Source organism: Notechis scutatus, chromosome 4 (genome assembly GCF_049901735.1).
Source record: "Notechis scutatus isolate UNSWTSFEM ecotype Mainland chromosome 4, rNotScu1.2, whole genome shotgun sequence".
NCBI lineage: Eukaryota > Metazoa > Chordata > Lepidosauria > Squamata > Elapidae > Notechis > Notechis scutatus.
Window position 1 is genome coordinate 138705566 of NC_142012.1, and position 21404 is coordinate 138726969.

Consider the following 21404-nt stretch of genomic DNA (forward strand, 5'->3'; position numbering starts at 1 on the left):
TGAAATTGTGGCCATCACAATGTCCCCCGCAATTCAGGTGATCAAATTCCGGGACTTGATAACCAGCCGCAATTATACTTGCAGAGTCCCACAGTCATGGAGTCACTATTAGCAACCTACCCAGATGGCTTCCCATAAGCAAACTCAATGGGGGAAGTTGGCAGACTTCACAAATCACTCATGCCACTTTCTTCCCCAATGGATGACATGGGGATCTTGTACTCCGTAGTGTCCACCCATGATCACATGGCATTGTACTTTATGACCGCACTGCTTAGTGACAGAAATTCTAGTCCCAATTGCCATTGTGACCTAAGAACAATGTCCACAATTTTGTTGTATACAGGCAGTATTTTGTTGGGTAGCGGATAGTGTCTAAATAGTGTCTAAAAGTTCCCAAACTTTTTCAGTCCACTGCCCCCTTGGTGCTACAAACTCATCCGCAGTGCCCCCCACCCAGGGGTGGGATTCAAATTTCTGTGGGCGTGGCCTAATTTGAGGGTGTGGCTTGCTGGTCATGTGACTGGGTGGGTGGTCACATGACCGGGTGGGTGTGGTTTGGTGGGCATGTGACTGGGTGGGCGTGGCCAGGTGACTGGCAAACCAAATACAAGTGGTCCTCACTTAATGGCTGGTTGTTTAACAAGTGTTCTAATTTATGACTGGCCTCTCCAGAGCTATTTGATCTGTTTTTGGAGTTTTGATAGCCATGCACACACATACACACACACTCCCTTCCAACCCTGCTGGAGCAGGTCATTGGACTAGAATCGGCAAAGCATCTCTGATTAGATTCTAGTAATGAATAGAATCTAATCAGAGATACTTTGCTGATTCTTGTTGATTTGTTTTATTTGTATTTCTTTATTTTATGTTGCTGAATTGCACTGACATGTGTGTCCCTTCTTGTGCACAGCCCAGAAGCTTTTGTTATTCTTTGCAGCAAAAATTACCTCTGGCTTTGCTCTACTTTTCAAACATGCCAGCACTGCCACGTTCTAGGTGCTGGTCCCGCAGGTCCACCCCATTGAGCCCGCTGCACCAGAGGGACCTGCCCAAGCAAGTCCGAATGGAGCAGTGCACCAAATCAATGGGGTGAGCCTGAGAGAGGGAAAGAGAAAGAGAGAAAAGAAAGAGAGAGAGAAAGAGAGAAGGAAGAAAAGAAAGAAAAAAGGGAAAGAAAGAAAAAGGGACAAAGAAAGGGGGTGATGGAAGGAAGGGACAGAAAGAAAAAAAAAGGAGGAGAAAGATGAGATATCTATTCTAGTCCAATCACCTGCTCCAGAAGGATTAGAAGGGAGTGTGTGTGTGTGTGTTCTCCTTGTAATTTACCAGTACATTTTGGTTTTGCCTTCTTCAGAACTGGCACTATAATTCATTGGGGAAAAGTAATTTTTTAGGGTGGAGGTCTTTTCCAATGGATCCTGTTTAAAGCCTCAACAAAATGTGAGAGCTTCCTGATAGTCTTGACCATGTTTCAGCCACAAAACCTTTAATAGAAACCAAAGATGTTTCAATGTGGAAAAGGGCCTCAGTCTAAACTAGGCCTCATTTTAATCTGATGCATCAGGTCTCTCTCTCTCTCTCTCTCTCTCACTCTCTCTCCCTCCATCCCCCCCTCTCTCCCTCCCAGACTGGCTTTGCTCTACTTTCCTGATGTGCCTGTGGAGCTGGCACCTCGAACATGGATGGATGGATTGATGGATAGAGACAGAGAGATAGATAGGTAGGTAGGCAGGCAAGCAGGCAGGCAGGAAGACAGACAGACAGACAGACAGACAGACCTTTTGGATGGATGTATGGATAGGTAGATGATAGATAGATAGATAGATAGATAGATAGATAGATAGATAGATAGATAGATAGATAGATAGATAGATGATAGACAGACAGATATATTGGTAGGTAGGAAGATGGATGGATAGATTGGTAGATAGGTAGGAAGGCTTTGACCACATGCCCAATATCCAGGATCCCGCTCAACCAAGCCCGCCCCTCTTTGTAGTTGGCATGCCTGACAGCAAGTTCACAGGCTGCCCCTCCCGCCAGGGATCAGTCTCCCAAGTGCCCCCCCTTCCAGGGCACTCACGTCGTAGAGGGCGGTGCTGTTCCCTGCTTCCTGGAGCCAGTACAGGGCAGGGTTGAGGAAGCCCAGGGCAGGCAACGGTGCAGCGTTGGAAAAGTAGAGCAAAGCAATGCCACCACCGCTGCGTTCAAGGTGCCGCCCCCCGCCGGCACGCCGAGAAACATCGACTCTGGCGCTGGCGCCTCAATGGGTGAATCTGCAGGGCCGGCTGGCACCTCAAATGCTCCCCTGCCGCCTCTTAGTGCCCCTCTGCCGGCCCCCTTGGGGACGCTAAGAGGTGGCAGGAGGGCGGTGTGTCGAACGCGGTGGCACATAACGTGCCATTGCTTCCGCATTGGATGTGCTGGTTCCAGAGTGTTACTACTCAATGGGTGAACCTACAGGGCCGGCGTCTCAAATGCCCCCCTGTCGCCTCTTAGCATCCCCAAGGGGGCCAGCAGAGGGGCACTAAGAGGCGGCAGGGGGCGGCATGTTAAACGCTCACACACACTCTCTCTCACACACATACCTGCTCTGACTGGGACAAAATGATCTGGTGAGCTCTAGAGCAGTGGGCAAGAGAAGGCAGAAAGCAGGCGGTGGTGGTGGTGGGCAGCGGCTGGAACATTTCATTTTGTCGACCCCTGGGAAAAGGCAGAAGGCAGCATGCTCTGGCCGCCGTCGCTCAATTTCTGCCTTCTCCTGGGGGATGATGAAATGAAGAAAGTGAGCAGCCATGGCAGCTGCATACTTGGCCACTGCCGCCACATGCAACTGCCGTGGCCACCTGTTTTCTTCCTTTAGCCCCGGGAGAAGAAGTGGGTGGCGATGACGGTGGCCGGAGCATGCTGCAGCTGCACCTGCACCTTTCTTCCATTCACTCCTGGGAGAAGCAGGTGGCAGAGGTGGTGACTGGAGCGTGCTGCGGCCACGCCTTTCTTCTTTTCACCCCGTGAGAAGAAAGAAGTGGGTGGTGGAGGCGTGGCTATGGGAAGCAGCCCCGGGAGTTCCTGCCCTCCCTTTCGGGGCACCTCCACCACCACTCACTGTGCGGCAGCCACCATGTGGTAGGGATAGCTGGGAGAGCGCCATGTGGTGGCTTAGCTAACCAGCCGAGCTTGGGGACAGTGGGAGAAGGCCTGGCAAGTCCGGGGACGGTGGAGAAGGCCCGACAAGGTCTGGGGACGGTGGGGGGAGGCCAGGCAAGGTCCGCGGATAGTGGGGAAAGGGCTAGCATGACATGTATGCTTACCTGTGAGCAGGCAGATCAGGGCTGCTCAGTTGGGGTGCAGGCACTACGTGGGAAGGCAGGTTAGAAAGGCAAGCCATGAGCACTCAGTGTGTCGCATAGGAGGGGAAGAGTGACTGGGCGGGGCGGGGCAGGCGGTGGGAGCATCGGATGGGTAGAGCAAGCGAGCGGCAACCGGGTCGGGGGTGTGGCCCACCAGAAGTCACTACTGGTTCAGTGAACCATGCCAAATCACCCATTCTCTTGAACCGGTGCGAATCAGTTGAATACCACCTCTGCTTCTGAGATGTTTTCTGTACCCCCACCCCTCTATCAGACAGATTTTGTTTATTGGGCATTTATCTATGCTATCTCTCTCTTCCTATCACCCAAGGTTAATCCATGTACCATTACCATCTGGTATATTTTGAATAGTGTAGCTAGCTAATGTTCCAGGGAAGCAATAAGAATAGAAAAATAATTCTGCCACTCTTATGGCCATAGAGTAGGCATCTGGGCTCTTATATGTGGGGTTATTTCTGCCAGTGTCATTTTAGATATCTCTTCACCCATTTCATTTCCGGGAGTTCCTTAGTGAACAAAGAAAAGCCAGATGATCAGTGAACAAGGCCTACTGGCACCCTTATATTCCAGAGACTAGTAAGATTTCTCCAGCTCATTGGAAACTCCTCAAGTATTATCAGAAAGCCTGCTGAATCCATCAAACATATGGGGCATCTCAATAAGCCCCTCCTTTTGAAAGTTGGCAGTTCCTGTTAACTTCACTGTCAGGAAAAATTGATCTGCCTATGACCAACAGATTGATGGAAAAATCTTCTAGAATCAGATCATGATACAGTTGGTTCAAGATGAACACCACACCTAAACTCTGACCTGACATGAGTTGGGACAATGATGACCTGGGACAAGTTTATACTAGTCATAACAGTCATTAACTTCAAAGAAGTCTTGAGAGGTGAGGTTGAACTCATCCAGCACTAGCAGTGTGAGTAAATCCACAACCAATCTACACTAATAGCAGTTTGGTGAAGTTTACAATCAATCATCAGGTGCCTGATATAAGGAGAAAATGAATAAAAATCAAATAACAAAGCAAATGAACAGTGAATGGGATGAGGGGAAGGAGAAGTTCATTAAAGTCAGGTTTGAATATAATTGATAAGAACATCAGAAAGTGATAAGAAGTTTACAAAACAAAAACAATGTAAGAACTGGTATAATAAATAGCATTCTCCCTGAGATTTGGCTGGCTCCAACCCTGCCTGCTTTTCAAAAGTATGACCCGTTGAATAAGTTTTCCTGTGTTTATGTGTTTTTGTTTGGAGTTACGGTTTTTTTAAAATTATTGTTTCATTGTATTGGTTTTATTGAGCTATTAATTATCCAATTCTGAATCCTGTGCAAAGTGAGCAGTTACAATATATAAATCAATTAATATAGCATAAGTATATAATGCTAATGTAAGCAATGTTTAAATTTTGTGTCACTTATTAACTCAACAATCCTGTCAAGTTAATATTCCAACCAGCCACTAGTATGGAAGGCATCCATCTCACGGGCAATCAAGTCATATTCTGATTTATATTTAAGAAAGGGAGATAGGGGCCAATATCACTTCAAGTCCAGAGCTTTTCATTATCAGCATAAATATAATTCTATAGAGAAACACAGCCACAAACAAAATTAAATGCTGTATTTAACTACTTTGGCAAGAGCAGAAATCTATAATTCCCAAATGTTGATCCATTTACATTCCCATCAATCCCAGTTAATCATGGCCAATTGTGAAGGTAGATTGAAATTGTTGTTCAATAACAAATGGAGGGTGGTGGAATTTCCCAGCTTTCCATTATGGGTTAATAAAACTGTTTCTTTCCAGGGTACAGTCAAATATATATTTCTATTTAGTCAGCCATTTCCTACCTTTGCAGTTATGCTGGGATCATGAACTGCAGACTTTTGTTCTATTTGTGTACTTGAGCCTTCATTTCTCTTCAAAAGCTTTACATTACTCTTACTTACACCTGCAAAATCCTGCAATTTAATAGAAGTTTCTTCATTCAATTGGTTCTTATATGTGAAAATATTGCAAAATAATTGTCCTAAAAACAACTACCAATATTTTAAAATCAAGCATAAGCTGTAGAATTCTATAATGACCCATCTACAAGCTATATATACAAGAAGGGTGAATAGTTCATTAAGCAATTTTCCAAATTCACTGCTTGAAGTCTTCATACAAGTATCTTTTACGTATGCACATACATACTGAAATGACATGGGAAGGCCTCAGAGTAGCCTCAGTGAGCCTTCAAGAGGACATAGCACTTCAAAACTTTAGCAGCAGGTATAGAGGGATATTTCACTTGCTTCCTGCTCTCAGAAGTAAAGGACCATGCAGCCCAAAATGATGTTAGGGATACTGTTGTTCAGGAAATCATATTAAAGGTCCCTTGGTTTTGCAGTCCTACTATATAGTGATTGGGATCCCTCTTCATATTTTTATAAGGCCCAGTAGTCAAATTGAAGACAAATGGTTCTTAACCTGTAACCTGGGGATTACCATTGGTCTTGGAGTAAATGACAAAGTAATTTCTAAAGTATTAGGAATAACTAAAATTTCAAAAGATGTTGACATTCTCTTGCAAAAGTATGTGTGTGTGGGGGGGGGGGGGATATTAAAATCCTGTGAAATTGTAATCTTTTCATATTCCTATTATTTTATGGGGGAAAAAAGGAATTTGCAGAAATTCCTAGCTAAGCTATAGTGTGCACTAAGGAAAATACTGGAATAACTCTTGTAAGCCATTTAAAAGCAATACTATATTGCTCATCACAAATCTGCTTAATAAAATTCTGAACTGATTTCCAGAAAAGACCTCTAAAGAGTAAAACAAATAAATAACAAAAGTACAATTATGAGTAGTCATATGCAAGCAGAAAGATAACAATTACCAGTTTGTTTGCTATTTTTTGTGTTTGATCTTCATTTCTTGGCTCTTTAGAATCCTCTTTGGCTGGAATTAAAAAAATCATACAACCAGTTTAAAATAGAATGAAAAATAAAATTTCTGTATGTGTTTACTAAAAAAAATCCATTAATTGTAGTAGGATTTATTGTTAAGTAGAACTGTGAGCTTTCTTCACACAACTCAATATATTTTTCCTAGCTTCCTTCATGGTTTATCTATTCAGATATTGTACTATCACAAAGTAGATAGAATCAGGATACAAAGCTGCAGTGGAAAACTTAAAAAATGTTGTGTTTATGGGTGAGTTTTAAAGAATTAAGATCCACAGCCATTGACTATGTCCTTCTTTTAGCATAGGATTCAGTGATACCCATTGAAGTCAGCTGTTTTCAAAACAGGATTCTTATATTTAAAGTTAAAAGTTAAAAAAATATTTAAAGTAAGTTAAAGAACTTACACTCTATAGTACTTACATTTCCTAAATGAGTCCTGGGCTTTTTGCTGGCTTTTAAAGCTATTCTCATTGAAACCTGGTTTGCAGGACCTATTACTGGCACCGAATTTTACATATTGAGGTAAAAAAACTTCACCCTAGAAAATCAAGTTTTGCAAGAGTAACATTTTGCATAGACCACGTATTTTAGATTACATAAAACACAAGAGGGTAATATATGATCTGCAGAAGAAACACCCCCCCCCCCAATTTCCTAAACTTTGTCATTGAAATTCAGTGCAAAGCACTCTGTCAAATTGGAGACAGTTTCTAGCTCTCTGAAAGAAATAAAGACCAGAACAAAGTTGAAAAATAAATATTTAGGAAATATGTATTAGAGGTATATGGCAAGACTTTCAGAAATATTCAGGCTTTGAGCTGTTAGATGTGTATAAATTGTCATACAATGAATTTAATTTTACATCCTAGCAAGTTGTTTAGGATTATCAACATAGTGTTTCCATGGCAACTGAAATATTCAAGCTGGCCATAGAAAAGGCTAAAGAACATGAGATGCTGTTACTGCACAACTGAGACAGCCAAAAATATCAAAACAACCCTTAACCAATATACAGACCTGGAAGCCACTACCCAGATGGAATATGGTGAAACTGATTGGCTTCAATTTGGCAAAGGACTGAGACAAAGGTCCAGGTAGACCTTGACTCATTGATACTAAATTGCTTAGTGACCTTCCCTCAAAATATTTACGATCTGGGTTTGATCATCAACACGCCATATAAGATGGATACAAATGAGATTGCCCCTTCTTGACATATACTAACCATTTCATCCTTATTTTGTATGGAAGGCTGAGACTTTCCAGGGTTCTGCAATGATTGCCAAATGTTGCAAAATTCATCATCTTTTTTATTGTGAGCTTGCTAGGAAAGAAAAACAAAACAAATAACTCTGCCATAAAAACTCATTGCAGAACAAAAATCTGGAGTCGTATTTCTCCCACCCCCACCCACCCACACAATGTTTCCATTAGCACAAGAACTAGCCATGCCTTAAGTTTCATCAAAGTAGCAATTTAAATTGCAGGCATATATTTTAGTTGCTATGTTTCTCCTAAAACACAACCCACCCCAAAAAGAAGCCTAGCACTGTTTTGTGCACATGCGTTAAAATTAAGCCCTACCCCCCAAATTTGACCCTATTTAAGTTCTCCACTGGGGTGGTGGCTGGAATTTAGCATGCAGTTGGTAAGGTACAGAAGGGTTGTTTATTATTAAGATCTTAAGACTTAAGATCATTAAGTCCATTCATCCATTAACACAATCTATTAAGCTATCTGGGGTGGTGGCTGGGATTAAGTTATGAAATGGTTGTTTACAATCAATCTGGATTGTAATCAATCTGGATTTCCCCAATGGCTTTGCCTATCAGGTCAGAAAAGGGGATCACTTGACCCAGGGCTATAACCATCTGCAATAGGACCTTTTATGTAAAAGGTTATCAAGCCCGATATTAACATATGTGTAGCCATTTTAGTTAGGCTTAGTATATATTCTTTCTTACTTTCTCTTTGGCGGTCATGGGTGAAGGGTTTCGGGCTTGCCATATTCCTAAGGGGGGAGGAGTGAAGATAGGGAGAGTTGTTTAGGCTAGGTGATTCTTCTTCCCATGGGAAAATGAGCTGACCATGTTCAGGCCCCTTGAGGTGGAGATTTATGACATCAAGCAACATTGAATTACTTCTACTGGATAATGTGACTTTTGGGGGTTGCTTCTAACTTATGATATTGTGGGGTAATTCCGGGTTGTGTCAGATCTGGAACTACCATGGACTTTGCCAATTTGATGCTTTCCTAAATAAAAGAAATTGTTTTGGAAGATGGACTTTGGTTTTTTGTTTTTAAATGGATTTCATCATTTTGAAACCTAACAAAGGTCAGCGGTTGCAGCGCTGTGGCGGGGAGAGAAGAGCAAGCTCTGCTCTCTCATCCCCAATCTGCGCGTTTGGAGGCCCTGGTGAGGGGCATGTAGACCCTGGAAGGGAAGATGAAGGTGTGAGAAAGCCCGAGGAGAAGTTTGACAGCGGCGGCTGTTGACAGCTTCAAGGGAGACCTCATTTGCTCCAACGTGTGAGTGATCGGCCATCTCGATGGCAGACCGAAGCTTTAGCCCAATGAGGAAGATACCAGAGCACAAACAGCGTTTTTGGCATCAATTGATGGATTGAACGTGGAATGAAGGAGGCGGAAAGTGAAAGTCGAGGAGAGAAACGGCAGAGAGAGACGGCAGAACTGTGAGTCTTAAATAAGAGGATGGAAGTCCAAAGGGAAATGGCAATCCGGCGGTGAAAGCAAGGAACTCTTAAGACAGAGATCAAAGCCGATTTAGTTGATTAAAGATTGACTGGTGTTTTGGACTTTTTCTGAAAAATTTGGAGTTGATTTAGACTAGAATTTGGAGTTTAACCTGATGGATCTGTGACTTGTAAAAGAAGAAGAACAGTAGGAAAAAGTAAGAGACAGGCCTATTTATCTTGTCTTTAGAAGTGTTGCTAGCTGCAACCAGACAAAACCCAGAGATTTATGGAATTAAGATTAGAAATGAAGAATATAAAGTTCAGGCATTTGCTGATGATTTGGTATTTATAGTGGAAGATCCAATGAATTAGGGACCAATATTGTTGCAACAAATAGAAAAATTTGGGGAAGTAGCAGGATTTAAAATAAATAAAAATAAAACTAAGATGATAGTCAAAAACTGTACAAAGCAGAAAGTAGAATTAGAAAATACAATAGGACTGCAAATAGTAAAAAAGGTGAAATACCTGGGAATTTGGATATCACCCAGATGTTCATCATTAAAAGAGGACAATTATGTCAAACTGATTAAGCAAATCAGAAAAGAATTGGAATTATGGGCCAAATTGAAACTGTCTATATTAGGAAGAATAGTAACGTTGAAAATGAATAACTTACCAAAATTAATATATCTATTCCAAATGATTCCAATTAAATTAGGGAAATCTTTCTTTATAGAACTAAATAAAATGACATCCAAGTTTGTCTGGTTGGGCAAGCGGCCATGTATTAAAATGAAACTATTACAAGATAATAGGAGCAGAGGTGGTCTAGGACTACCAGATTGGGAGCTTTATTATCAGGCAGCGGTGTTGAGTTGGATTAAGGATTTGATTAAATTAAGAGACAAGAGAATCTTAACATTAGAAGGGCATGACCTCTTGATAGGTTGGCATGCATTTTTGTGGGAAAATAAAAGCAATATACATACCTATTTCAATCAACACCTAATAAGAGATTCACTGATTACAATTTTGAAAAAAATCAAAGGTAAACACTATACATAAATCCCACGATGGCTGTCAACCATGGAAGCCATAATACATCCAAATAGATTAGATCTACAGAAAATGGTAAGCTATGAAAAACTATTAGATAGCCAAGGGAAATTAAAATCAAACCAAAAACTGAAAGAAAATGGAATTATAAATGATTGGTGGCCATATTTGCAAATTCAAAATAAATATAAAAAAGACTCAAAAGATTTTGGATTTGACAAAGGGCAGAACCAACTAGATAAAATATTAATGGGACCAGAACAAAAACTTATAACTAAAATATATAAATATTTATTAGATTTTAAAATGGAAGAGGAAATAGTCAAAAGTACAATGATTGCATGGGCACAGAATTTTGGATACACTATAGAATTAGAGGAATGGGAAAAAATATGGAATATAAATGATAAATTAACGGTATCTGCCGCATACAAAGAAAACATATATAAAATGTTTTATAGTTAGCCCCAACAAGATTGGCAAAAATCTACTCCAATATGAGTCCTAAATGTTGGAAGTGCAAAAAAGTTGATGGTACATTTTATTACATGTGGTGGATGTGCCCCAAGGCCAGGACATATTGGATCCAAATTAAAAATTGTTTAAAAGAAATTACTGGCTATCAGATTGAGCTCAGACTGGAATCCTTCCTATTAGGAATTATTAAAGAAAGACTACCGAAAGAAGTAAAATACCTAGTGTTACATATTATAACAGCCGCCAGAATAGCCTTTGCGCAGGTATGGAAAACACCAAATGCCCCTAATGAAGAACTAATAATACACAAAGTAGCAGAAAGTGCTGAGATGAATATGCTAACAATGAAATTGAAAGAAAAAGGTGACTCTGAATTCTTTACAATTTGGAATAATCAGTATAAATGGCTAAAAAAACAGAACCAAGAAGGGAGACAAAAATGTCAACTGAAACAACCCTTAAGAAAATAAAATAAAATTTTGTAAACTATATAAAGATATAAGAATAGTAATTATAGCTAAATATATTATTTAATAGTAGATAAACGCAATATGTATTATGATATTTAAATCAAAATTTTGTATAGATGCCAAGAACGTCGTTGATACCATGATGTTTTACGATGTAAAAAAAAAAAGAAAATTAATAAAAATTATTTAAAATGAAACCAAACAAAGATCTTCCTTGCTGCGCTGGGCCACGTGGGTCAGGACAAACAAACACTCAAAAAACCATTCTGTACTTCAGGCGGCGTGGGGCATGTCACTTGCCCACACACTCTTTGTCCGCAAAAGAAGCAGCCCGGTGGCCAGGCTTGCTGGAGTGTATGACTGCAGGCCTTTTCGGATGGATAGCTACCATTACAGGTAGGGCCGTGATGGCGAAACTATGGCATGTGTGCCACAGGTGGCACACAGAGCCATTTGTGCGGGCATGTGAGCCCAAGCCAAACTTACCTGCACTACACATGCACACGCCTCCCAGCTGATTTTCAGCCAATTTGAGGCAGTTTTTGCCTTCCCAGAGGCTCGAGAGAAGCCTCTGCAGCCTCGGGAGGCCAAAAAATGGATCTTCTGGAAATATCGGAAATGCCTGTTTTCAGCCTCTGGAGCTCAGGGGAGGCCATTTTTGCCCTCTCGGGGGTTTGAGGAAAGCCTCTGCAGCCTTTGAAGGCTGAAAAACAGGCCTGTTTCAGCACTTCCGGTATTTCTGGAAGGCTCGTTTTTCGGCCTCCCAAGGCTGCAGAGGTTTCCCTCGAGCCTCCGGAAGGGTGAAAAAGGCCTCAAATGGGCCGAAAATCAGCAGGGATTGCGCAGTGCAGGTAAAGGAGTAGGGTGTTGCATGTGCATGCGGGGGGCGCATTGCATTGTGGGTGCCAGCGCATGCGTGCTTTCATCACACAATAAAAAGGTTTGCCATCACTGAGGTAGGCATAGGTGCGCGAGGCACCGCTCGCTCTTTTTGGCCACAAAAGAAGTGGCCTGGTGGTCAGGCCAGACGTGTGGGGGAAAAATTAAGACACTCCTTGAAAAGAAAGCCGTTTTTTCGGAAGTCAAAAGAAAATAAGACCCAGTCGTATTTGACGAAACACGGTACTTCAGTGAATAAAGTAGCCATTCACATTTCAAATGATAGAAATGAAGGCATGTTTTCATCTTTTCACGAACAGTTGCCCCATAATGGAGTATTGCTATATTATATTGCAGAGATAGTATTTCTAAATTCCACACCAAGAGGTTTTTTTTTACATTTTCTTGAATGTATTGCAACGTGCTACATGTTGGAATATATGTCCAATTTATTATTGTCTTTGCTTGGTGTTTATTTATTGTTTCATTTGCATTACTACAATGCATTGCTTATGATTATCTTATTTAGAAATGTTATTTTTAATACAAATGTACCAAATAATATATAATCTTTTTTCATTTTACTTATTTTAACAAAAGCCAACTGACAAACAAACTTAAACAGACTTCCTACAGAACCCAAAACCGTTTATCCTAAGGTAGCCGGTAAACAACTTACTTTGCATTTCTGATGGCTACTTGTATAGGTTACTTTCTGGTGAGAACTGGAATAACCCTGCTTTTCTGCTTTGATACTATTATGCTGTCTTCCATTCAATTGCTGGATAATAGATATAGAAAAAAATAGAATAACTTTCCAACTTTTCTATTTATTTAAAATATTAAGCACTCAGCTATTTTTTTCTCAACACAGTATTACAAATTAACAGGCCCACAATATATACTCAACAATTTTAACAATAATTGTTATGGGACATTATCTACTTTGTTTCTTTTGAATCTCAAACAAATCTAAAAATCAACTTCTCTGATATATACACAATAACTGAAGTGCTCAAGGCACATCTAAGATCTATCATTTCCTTCTCTGTGCATATACTAGTGTTCATATCATATCATTGTCATAATTGTCTATCCATTGCCGGATGAAGGCTTCTTCCGCATGTTTCCAACCAATATGGTCCTGAGCTTAGTTTTCCCAACTAGACCTGCAATACTTGCCTGTGTCATCAATCCATCTTGTTTTAGGTCTCTTTCATGGACACTTTTTATCAAGTGGGATCCATTCTATCCGAGCCTCGGTCTACCTGCCATCAGGTTTTTTTGCCCATTTCCATTTCAATTCTTTTACTCTCTTGATGATATTGTATACTTTCGTTTGTTCTCTAATCCAGTGGTCACCAACTGGTGGGCTGCAGACCACTGGTGGTCCACAAGAAAATTTTGGTGGTCTGCAGAGAAATGTCCCCCCAAAGCAATTAATCCAGGCTGCACGGGAACACAAGGCTGCGCCGCCCACATGGCCGCCCCCCCTGGCCCCCCCTTTGGCCGAGCGCAAACCTTACCTTGAGTAAAGCCACGCAAGCTGGAACTGGAAGGTAAGACCAATGATGGGGGAGAGAAATCTGCCCCGGGGTGGCTTGCTGATGTTGGTGGGAAAGTTGGTCCCATATTCCAGAGCTGAAGTAATCACAGGACTGGCCTGCCATGGATGAGCTGCTCTGGGATAACTAAAGGGCCAGTCTTGTGCTACTGTAGCTCTGGGATATAGAACCTGCCCGTGGTGGGGTTTGAAATCTCCACCATAGAGGGTGGCACATGTAATGTGCAAATCTCTGGGTGGTGTAATGTGCAAAAAGCAGTGCAGCCCTCACTGGCCAGGACGAGGTAATGGTGCTGTTGTGGCAAGAGGGCAGTGGCGGCACAGGCGTGCCAAAACAGCGATGGAGATAGCTGGAAGGTGCGGCAGCACTGTGCTACTTGCATTTGCACGGCATCAGCATTCCACCTTCGCTCAAAGAGCCCGGCTGAAGTTTCCTGCGCCGCTTGTGCTTCGACTCCCAGGGACAGGAGTCCGGCCAAGCTATCTGCAAAATCTGCAAAAATGAGTGCTCGCAGAAGCAGCACGGGAAACTTCAGCTGAGCTCTTGAGAGACGAGAGTGACTCTGGCTGCTTCTTTCCGCAAGCCTCCTCGAGAGAGAGACAGATATAATATTTCTTTCTTTCTATGGTGAATGTATATGAATGTTGATACAGTGTTGTCTAGTATTGTAAGAGGTGGTAGTATAGGAGGGTTTCTTCTAAAGTCTACCACCATTTCTACGGTTTTGAGTGTGTTCAGTTCCAGATTTTTCTGGTTACACCATGAGGCAAGTTGTATAACCTCCTGTCTGTATGCAGATTTATCCTTGTCTCAAATGAGACCAATCACTGTTGTGTCATCAGCAAACTTCAGTATTTTAACAGATGGATCGTTTGAGATGCAGTCATTGGTATATAGCGAGAAGTGGAGATAGCACACAGCCTTGGGGGGGGGGCTGTGCTGATTGTACAGGTATCGGATGTGATTCCGCCTAGTTTCACCTGCTGCTTCCTGTCTGTTAGGAAGCTTATGATCCACTTACAAGTGTGTTCAGGTACCGCTAGTTGGTTTAATTTATTTAGAAAAGCATCTGGAATGATGATATTGAGTGCTGAACTGAAGTCTACAAAGAGGACCCTTGCGTAGGTGTTTGGAGATTCAAGGTGTTGTAGGATGTAATGCAGAGCCATGTTAACAGCATCATCTGTCGATCTATTTGCTCGGTAGGCAAACTGCATGGGATCTAACAGCGGATCCGTGATGGTTTTCAGGTGTGACAGCAAAAGCCTTTCAAAGATTTTCATAACTACAGGTGTTAGAGCAACTGGTCTGTAGTCATTCAGTTCCTTGATGGAGGGCTTCTTTGGCACTGGGATGATGGTAGAACGTTTGAAGCAGGAAGGAACATAGCACATCTCTAGTGATCTATTGAAGATTCAGGTGAAGATGGGAGCCAATTGGTCAGGACAGACTTTTAAGCAAGAAGGAGTTATCTTGTCTGGCCCTGTTGCTTTTCCTGGCTTCTGTCTGTGTAATAGATCTTGCACTTCTTTTTCTGTGATCATCAGAGGTTGTGAGCCCAATGGATTGGGGCCAGTTGTAGGAGGCTTGGCTGTTGTTGGTGTGTTTGAGATATGGGTTGTGGAGATAGGCTGTAGTTTCTTTTCAAATCTACAGTAAAACACATTCAGGTCATCTGCTAGTTGTTGATTTCCTTCTGCCTGGGAAGGAGGTTTGCTGAAGCCAGTGATGTTTTTAAGAGTTTTCCACATGTTAGCTGGTTGGGCAATGCATTAATTATTGCTTGCTGGAATACTGAGTTAAATGCATTTTCATAGTAAATGAAAGCCATGGACAGAGGCACAATGTACTCGCTTTGCCTTTCAATGACTTGTTAAACAACTTGGATGTGATCCATTGTGCTGTAGCCACTTCTGAACCCTACCTGCTCTTTTGGTTGTGCATCATTTAATGTTCTGAATATTCTTTTTGCTATTATCTTGGTGAAAACCTTGTAAATGTTTTTTTTTTCTGGCAAGCAAAGCATAATTTTCAAAAACAATCTCCCCTTATGCCTGAAGAGAAATTTTCAATCAGTGTATGCTAACTCCTCTAACATATGCCAGTGAAACATAGACACTAATATCACAATTGATACAAAAGCTAAGAGTGGTGCAAAGAGTCATGGAAAGATACATGCTTGCCACTACAAAACAAGATAGAAAGACCTGCAAATTGATTAGAAAACAAATAAAAGTATACAATATCATCAAGTGTCTGGTCATGAAGCAGCAAGTCATATGTCTGAGACAGGACTCAAGACCACGGAAAAGGTGGAGGAAATCAGGTTTATTGCGCAACACGTTCAGAGCATTAGCATGACAGATTCTGAACACCCAGCTGCATCTGGGGTGGTTTCTTTATACCCAGAATGACCTCATCATAGGTCTGGGCGTTTACCTTTAACACTTTCACAAATTACGGTCAACTGATTATACACGCATCTTAGGACAGATAAATGCAATATCCTGTGTTACGGCAGGAACACAAAAAGAGGATATGTTTTTCTTGCTTATTCTGTTATCTTACACCAACAGTAATTTTCCATTCCCATCCTTAGTTGCAAGAGAAGCAGAGCTTTACTTCCTTAAAATATAAGTCCCTTAATTTCGCAGCAGACAAAATACAGAAGTAAATTTGACCTGTAGGTTTGTTCTAACTTATGACCTAGATTTCTATAATGTCCATATTTTATATGCCTTAATTGGTCCTGCTTCAGTCACACAAGAACCAAGTGTCAACTCATAAATCATTCCTATGCCTATTACCATTAGGAGGCGGGGGAAGACCTGAGGGAGCAGTGCAGCAGATGAAGGACAGAAGCACATTCCATGCTTATCTTGTGGAGACTGTAGCCTAGGCTACTGGATCTTCTGCCCATGAAAATCTTTCATTGGAGAGCGTGATTGATGAGTGAATGTGTTACGTTGGAGAATCTGATATATGACAAAGCTAGGGGGATGGGGGGAAACAGGGTCATAGGCGATAGTAAATTGCATGTCTCTTGGCTTCATACAGTTTAATGCCAGTCATGTTGCTCCTAACGAATCTGTTGGTTTCTTTTGAAACTTGGCTGAGGCTCATTATTTAATTAGGCTGGGAATCCTGACAGCAAGCCAACTCTGAGACATGTAATTTATTATCATCTATGACCCAGTTTCCCCCCATCCACCCTAGGTGTACGACACTAAGGGCAGGTGGACCAAAGCACTCATAGAATGGATACCACTTGATAAAGAGCATCCACAAAAGAGACTTAAAACAAGATGGATTGATGACATCAGCAAGTATTATGGGCCCAGTTGGGAAAAGAAAATTCAGGACCATATTGGTTGGAAACATGTGGAAGAGGCCTTCATCTTGCAGTGGACAGACAGTAGCTAAAATATGATGAATTGCTATAAAAGAAAATCAGAAATCATTTCCTTATAATATTTTTTTCTTTGATTTTTTCATTTTTGTCTTTGCTCCTTTATTCTTTCCTTTTTTTCATTCTAAATATAGTCTTTGTTTTTATTCTGTTTTCAAACTTCTAATAAAGTTTATTAAAAAATAAGAACCATAATTTCCTCCTTTTATTATATATGAGTCTGGTAAATCTGCACTAACTAATTATTCTTTTCCATGTGTGTATGTGTGTGTGCTCCTTTGGGTCAGGGTTGTTTATTTTGTTCTTGATTCCTGGCAACTGCCTGGCAAAGTCCCTGCAATTTTCTTGGCAAAATTTCAGAAGCACTTTGCCCTTGCCTGTTTCCAAGGTCTGAGACAGAATGACTGGCACAAAGTCCCAGCTGGCTTCATGCCTAAGGCAAGGCTAGAATTCATGGCCTCCCAATATCTAGTCTGATATCTTAACCACTAAACCAAACCAACTCCACTAATTATTATGACAATTATTAAGCCTTGTTTAAATTTGGCTATGCTTTTGCTAGCATAAGAGAATAGCAATATCTTTATTTTTATGATAGAACAGGGTAACTGAATTCACACTTACTTGAGTTGGAACAAAGAGGGAACGAGGAGAATGATTGAGGCCTCCTAGATGTGCTTTTTGGGAAGATACAGAAAAGGTTTCAGATGAATATAAGTTGTAGGAACTCACAGCTGGCTGTGGCTTAACTATGGCTGTTAGCTTCTGATTTCCTGTTTCAGTTCGATAGCCATGAGATATGTTAATTAAGGCACAAGCTGGCATGCGGTATCCTCTGGAAGGTGAACTCCTAATGAAAGAAAGGCAATGAAAGCAATTTTGTCATGATCATTACTCATATAATTTCAAACTATATATTAAAAATATTTATAGAATATAATTTAATATTTCAGATGGAGCATAAAATGAACTTGACTAACATACTTCAGATATAATAAAATGAAAGTTTATAAATTTACACAATGACAATAAAAATAGATAATAAAGAACACAATAACAAGAAAAAAACATTTTAGTGCACCTTCTTACACAATTACTTATGTTTCTGAGGTTCTATGGAAACACTTAAGAAAAACAAGCAATTGTTTGCAACAAACCTTATTGTTAAACCTCCATGAAAATCTTCATCAAACAGTACTTCATATAGCACATCAGATTCTCTGCTGGCTAAAGAAAATATACATTGTAAGCAATATCATCAAATGTGAAGTTGATAAAGAAAAACATAATATTATTGCTTATTACTACAATGGCAACAATTTCTATATTTAAAAAAAACACGTTATATTTATCTCCAGAACTATTTACAAAGATTGGAATTACCAATTAAGAATTAATATTGTCCTCTATACTGGCTTCCATTCCTGGTCAATATAGCTGACCAGTTAGACTATATTCACCAACACGGTTCCCTCCTAATGGTGTGTATTATAAATTCCAGAATTCACAACTATTATGACTAACAAGATGTTATAATCCATAGGCAGAACTCTGATTCATTTTTATAATTTCTGTATTATTGACTTATGTGTGTCAATGAGCTTTAAGGTAGTTTCAGTCTTACTAAAGAAACACCACCAAAGACATGGTGTTTTAAAACTGAGAATATATACAAAGACATCATATCAGTTAACACACATTCTCATCCTTCCAAACAAGAAAAAATGATCAAATAACACACCTGGTAGCAATGTTTTTTCCTGTTATTTTATGCAAATAATGAATTAATACAGTTAGGGCTTTCCCACATTTGATTATACTGTATAGAAACATGTGTCCAAATGTTCTTTAGTTACAAGTGCTACAAAAGCACTATAGATCTATTTTCTTGTAGACTAAAAATAACAACTCCAAAAGTATATGTAAGAAATGTCACTTGTAAAACAGTTTTCCAATTCTCTCCTGTCCCCAAAATTGTACACTTTCAAAGGACTAGAGGCCCTTTTAAATAGCTTGAACTATGGTGAAGATATTGCAATAAAAGAGCAGAGGCCATTTTGTGTGGACAAATTCTTATGTTCAACTGCAGCCTGTGTGATTCAGGTGAATTTGACTGTCTCTAAGAATACCAAAAACTTTTTTTTTTTTAAAAAAAAGAATACCAAGAAAACTATAGAGAAACCCCAGTTATAGAATTTTGAATTCAGCTCATTAAAACAAACAAAAAGATGTACCTTTTTAACCTCAGTTAAACTGGATATTTGATAAATATCCAGATGATACTAATCAGTATTTTTTTAAACATAGAAATCATTCACAAATCAAAGGCAGGCTTATCAAAAGCTAAAAAGAAATTCAGTCATACCTCCTTTAATTCCTATTATACTACCACGAAGTCCAAGGGGAACAGAAAAGTTCTCTCTCACATTCACAACACGGTCAAACAATCGATATTCTGCATCTTGATCTGGAAAAATTCCATGTTGTTGTTCTAAAGGCTAATAAAAACCAAAAATTTAAATTATAGCAAAAATATCTAATTATGATTATAATATAGAATAAAACTAGTTATATATGCCTCGGGGTATTAATTTCACGTGCAATTTTATTAAAATGAAAAGATTAAATAATCATGTAATGTTCTGTTCACTATAATGATCTTACAATGCAGGGATGTTTTCTCAGTAGAAAGCAATCAGACTCCAAATCCACCCAACAGAAAATATAGTAAGTTTCATCTACATAATCGAACCAGCATTGTCATTTTACATGCCTTGTTCATCAGTTTTACAATATGTAAGATGGAGGGGAAAAAAGAGGAAGCTGGTATAAAACATGAAGCCTCCCTTGAGTCAAGCTTAACTCTTGATGACTACATGATACATTCATTCATGTTTCTTTCTAGTAGCAAATTGATTTGCTACTGCCTTTAATAAAAATTCCTATGCAACTATAGTTATATTAAACTTACTCTGTATAATAAGTGAGGTTTCACTGTCACACGCACTTTCTTATTACTTTTTCTTTGCTAAAAAAAAAAATAATTGGATGAAATCATTCATAATTATTGCTGTACAAAGTTAAAAAGTCACATATTATAGCCCACATAAATTAAAACACTAATAGAAAATCTATCTATATTCCTTAGCTTAATGTGTGTCACTCAACCCAATTTTAAAACTATTCTGTAAGATAAGTCCAGGAGTTATGTAACAGCTCTTTGACTCTTTATTGGTGCCTGCTGCGTGGAGGGTGATTTGAGAAAAAACAATGTGCCATTAAGAGAAAACAGAGGATGTGACAAAGACAACTTTAGACTTTGGATACATCCACTGCTTGCTTATATTCTGACTTATCACACAGATCTTAATGGACAATCCATGAAAAAAATGACCTTGATGGAAAAAATTTGTTCATTCCTACTCCAAATATTTATTGATAAGACAGTCACACTGTATAATGAATGTTATGGGTATTCTAAACTATTCTGTTATTTAGAGTTCTCCAACACCAAATATTTATCTGAGTATAAAGAAACATAATCTAACAAGAGCAGTACAGAGAGAAATCTTATGAACAAAGCTTTCAGTGTAACCCTAGATAGATGTGACTTCATAAACTCAATAAAGTTTACCTAAATCAAGGTGGGTGATATAGATTATATATAAACAAGTAAGTCATCAGGTAAGCTGGTAAGGTCTCCCGTGTTTAAAAATGATTTTTTTATTTCTTTACAATCCAAAATTACACTCAAGAATTCATAATGTAGGACATTCAAATAGCAATTTAAATGACATTTGGAACCTAACTTAAATATATTGTATTAAGAATCAGATATTTTAGGTAATATTTTATATACCTTGCATTTGTCTATTTCTTCTTCAATCTTTTCAATGATAGCTGCATCCAGAATTTGCAAATCACAAGATGAACGTGAAAGTGTACTGACAGGATGAGCCTTTAGCCATGACAAGATTTCTTGAACCTTCTCAGCACTATGTTAAAAATTATTCGATATTAACAATCAAGATGTAAAATCTAGCATAGTCAACATGTAAATATTATCAAGTGGCAACATATTATGTATTAAGATTTTTTAAAAAATATGTTCTAATGTAAGAAAAATAGATATAAGCATTGCCCCAAAGCTTAACAATTACATCAAAGCTGTCAAATCAAATTTGAAAATTATAATCCAATTAGTTTGGTGTATATAATTTTATTACTGTTATCCATGTGTTCTATGCCATATGCTAAATAAATACAGCAACAAAAAAAACCTCTATAAAAGAAATGGGATTCTTTTTATAACTCGACCCCTGCAATTCCTTGGATCAAGATTATATATTTTCAAAATAACAATTGTGTTCTTTAGAGATATAGTATTTTGACTGCTTGACAGTAATTAGACAGCTGCAACCATGAAAAAATATGACATGAAATGTTCCTCCTTAAATCCAAGGACTCGTCTATTAAATTTGAACTAGCAATCTTCATGCTGATTGTCTT

General features: G+C 39.4%; 1 protein-coding gene across 8 annotated transcripts in view; it reads right to left on the reverse strand.

The window, feature by feature from the left end:
* The window catches only part of XRN1 (5'-3' exoribonuclease 1), a 69756-nt gene that overhangs the window by 13160 nt on the left and 35192 nt on the right, over positions 1 to 21404 (reverse strand). For 5 of the 8 annotated variants that reach the window (XM_087965104.1, XM_026664577.2, XM_026664585.2 and 2 more), the window contains exons 27-36: positions 20755 to 20890; positions 19867 to 19923; positions 19261 to 19393; positions 18053 to 18122; positions 17520 to 17745; positions 12601 to 12702; positions 7565 to 7663; positions 6760 to 6877; positions 6270 to 6331; positions 5238 to 5348 (exon numbers count right to left, since the gene is read on the reverse strand). In XM_087965104.1, the coding sequence (XP_087821230.1) occupies positions 5238 to 5348; positions 6270 to 6331; positions 6760 to 6877; positions 7565 to 7663; positions 12601 to 12702; positions 17520 to 17745; positions 18053 to 18122; positions 19261 to 19393; positions 19867 to 19923; positions 20755 to 20890 (1114 nt within the window). The remainder of the gene's footprint in view (positions 1 to 5237; positions 5349 to 6269; positions 6332 to 6759; positions 6878 to 7564; positions 7664 to 12600; positions 12703 to 17519; positions 17746 to 18052; positions 18123 to 19260; positions 19394 to 19866; positions 19924 to 20754; positions 20891 to 21404) is intronic. The other 3 variants (XM_087965106.1, XM_087965105.1, XM_087965107.1) reach the window with 3 other exon arrangements.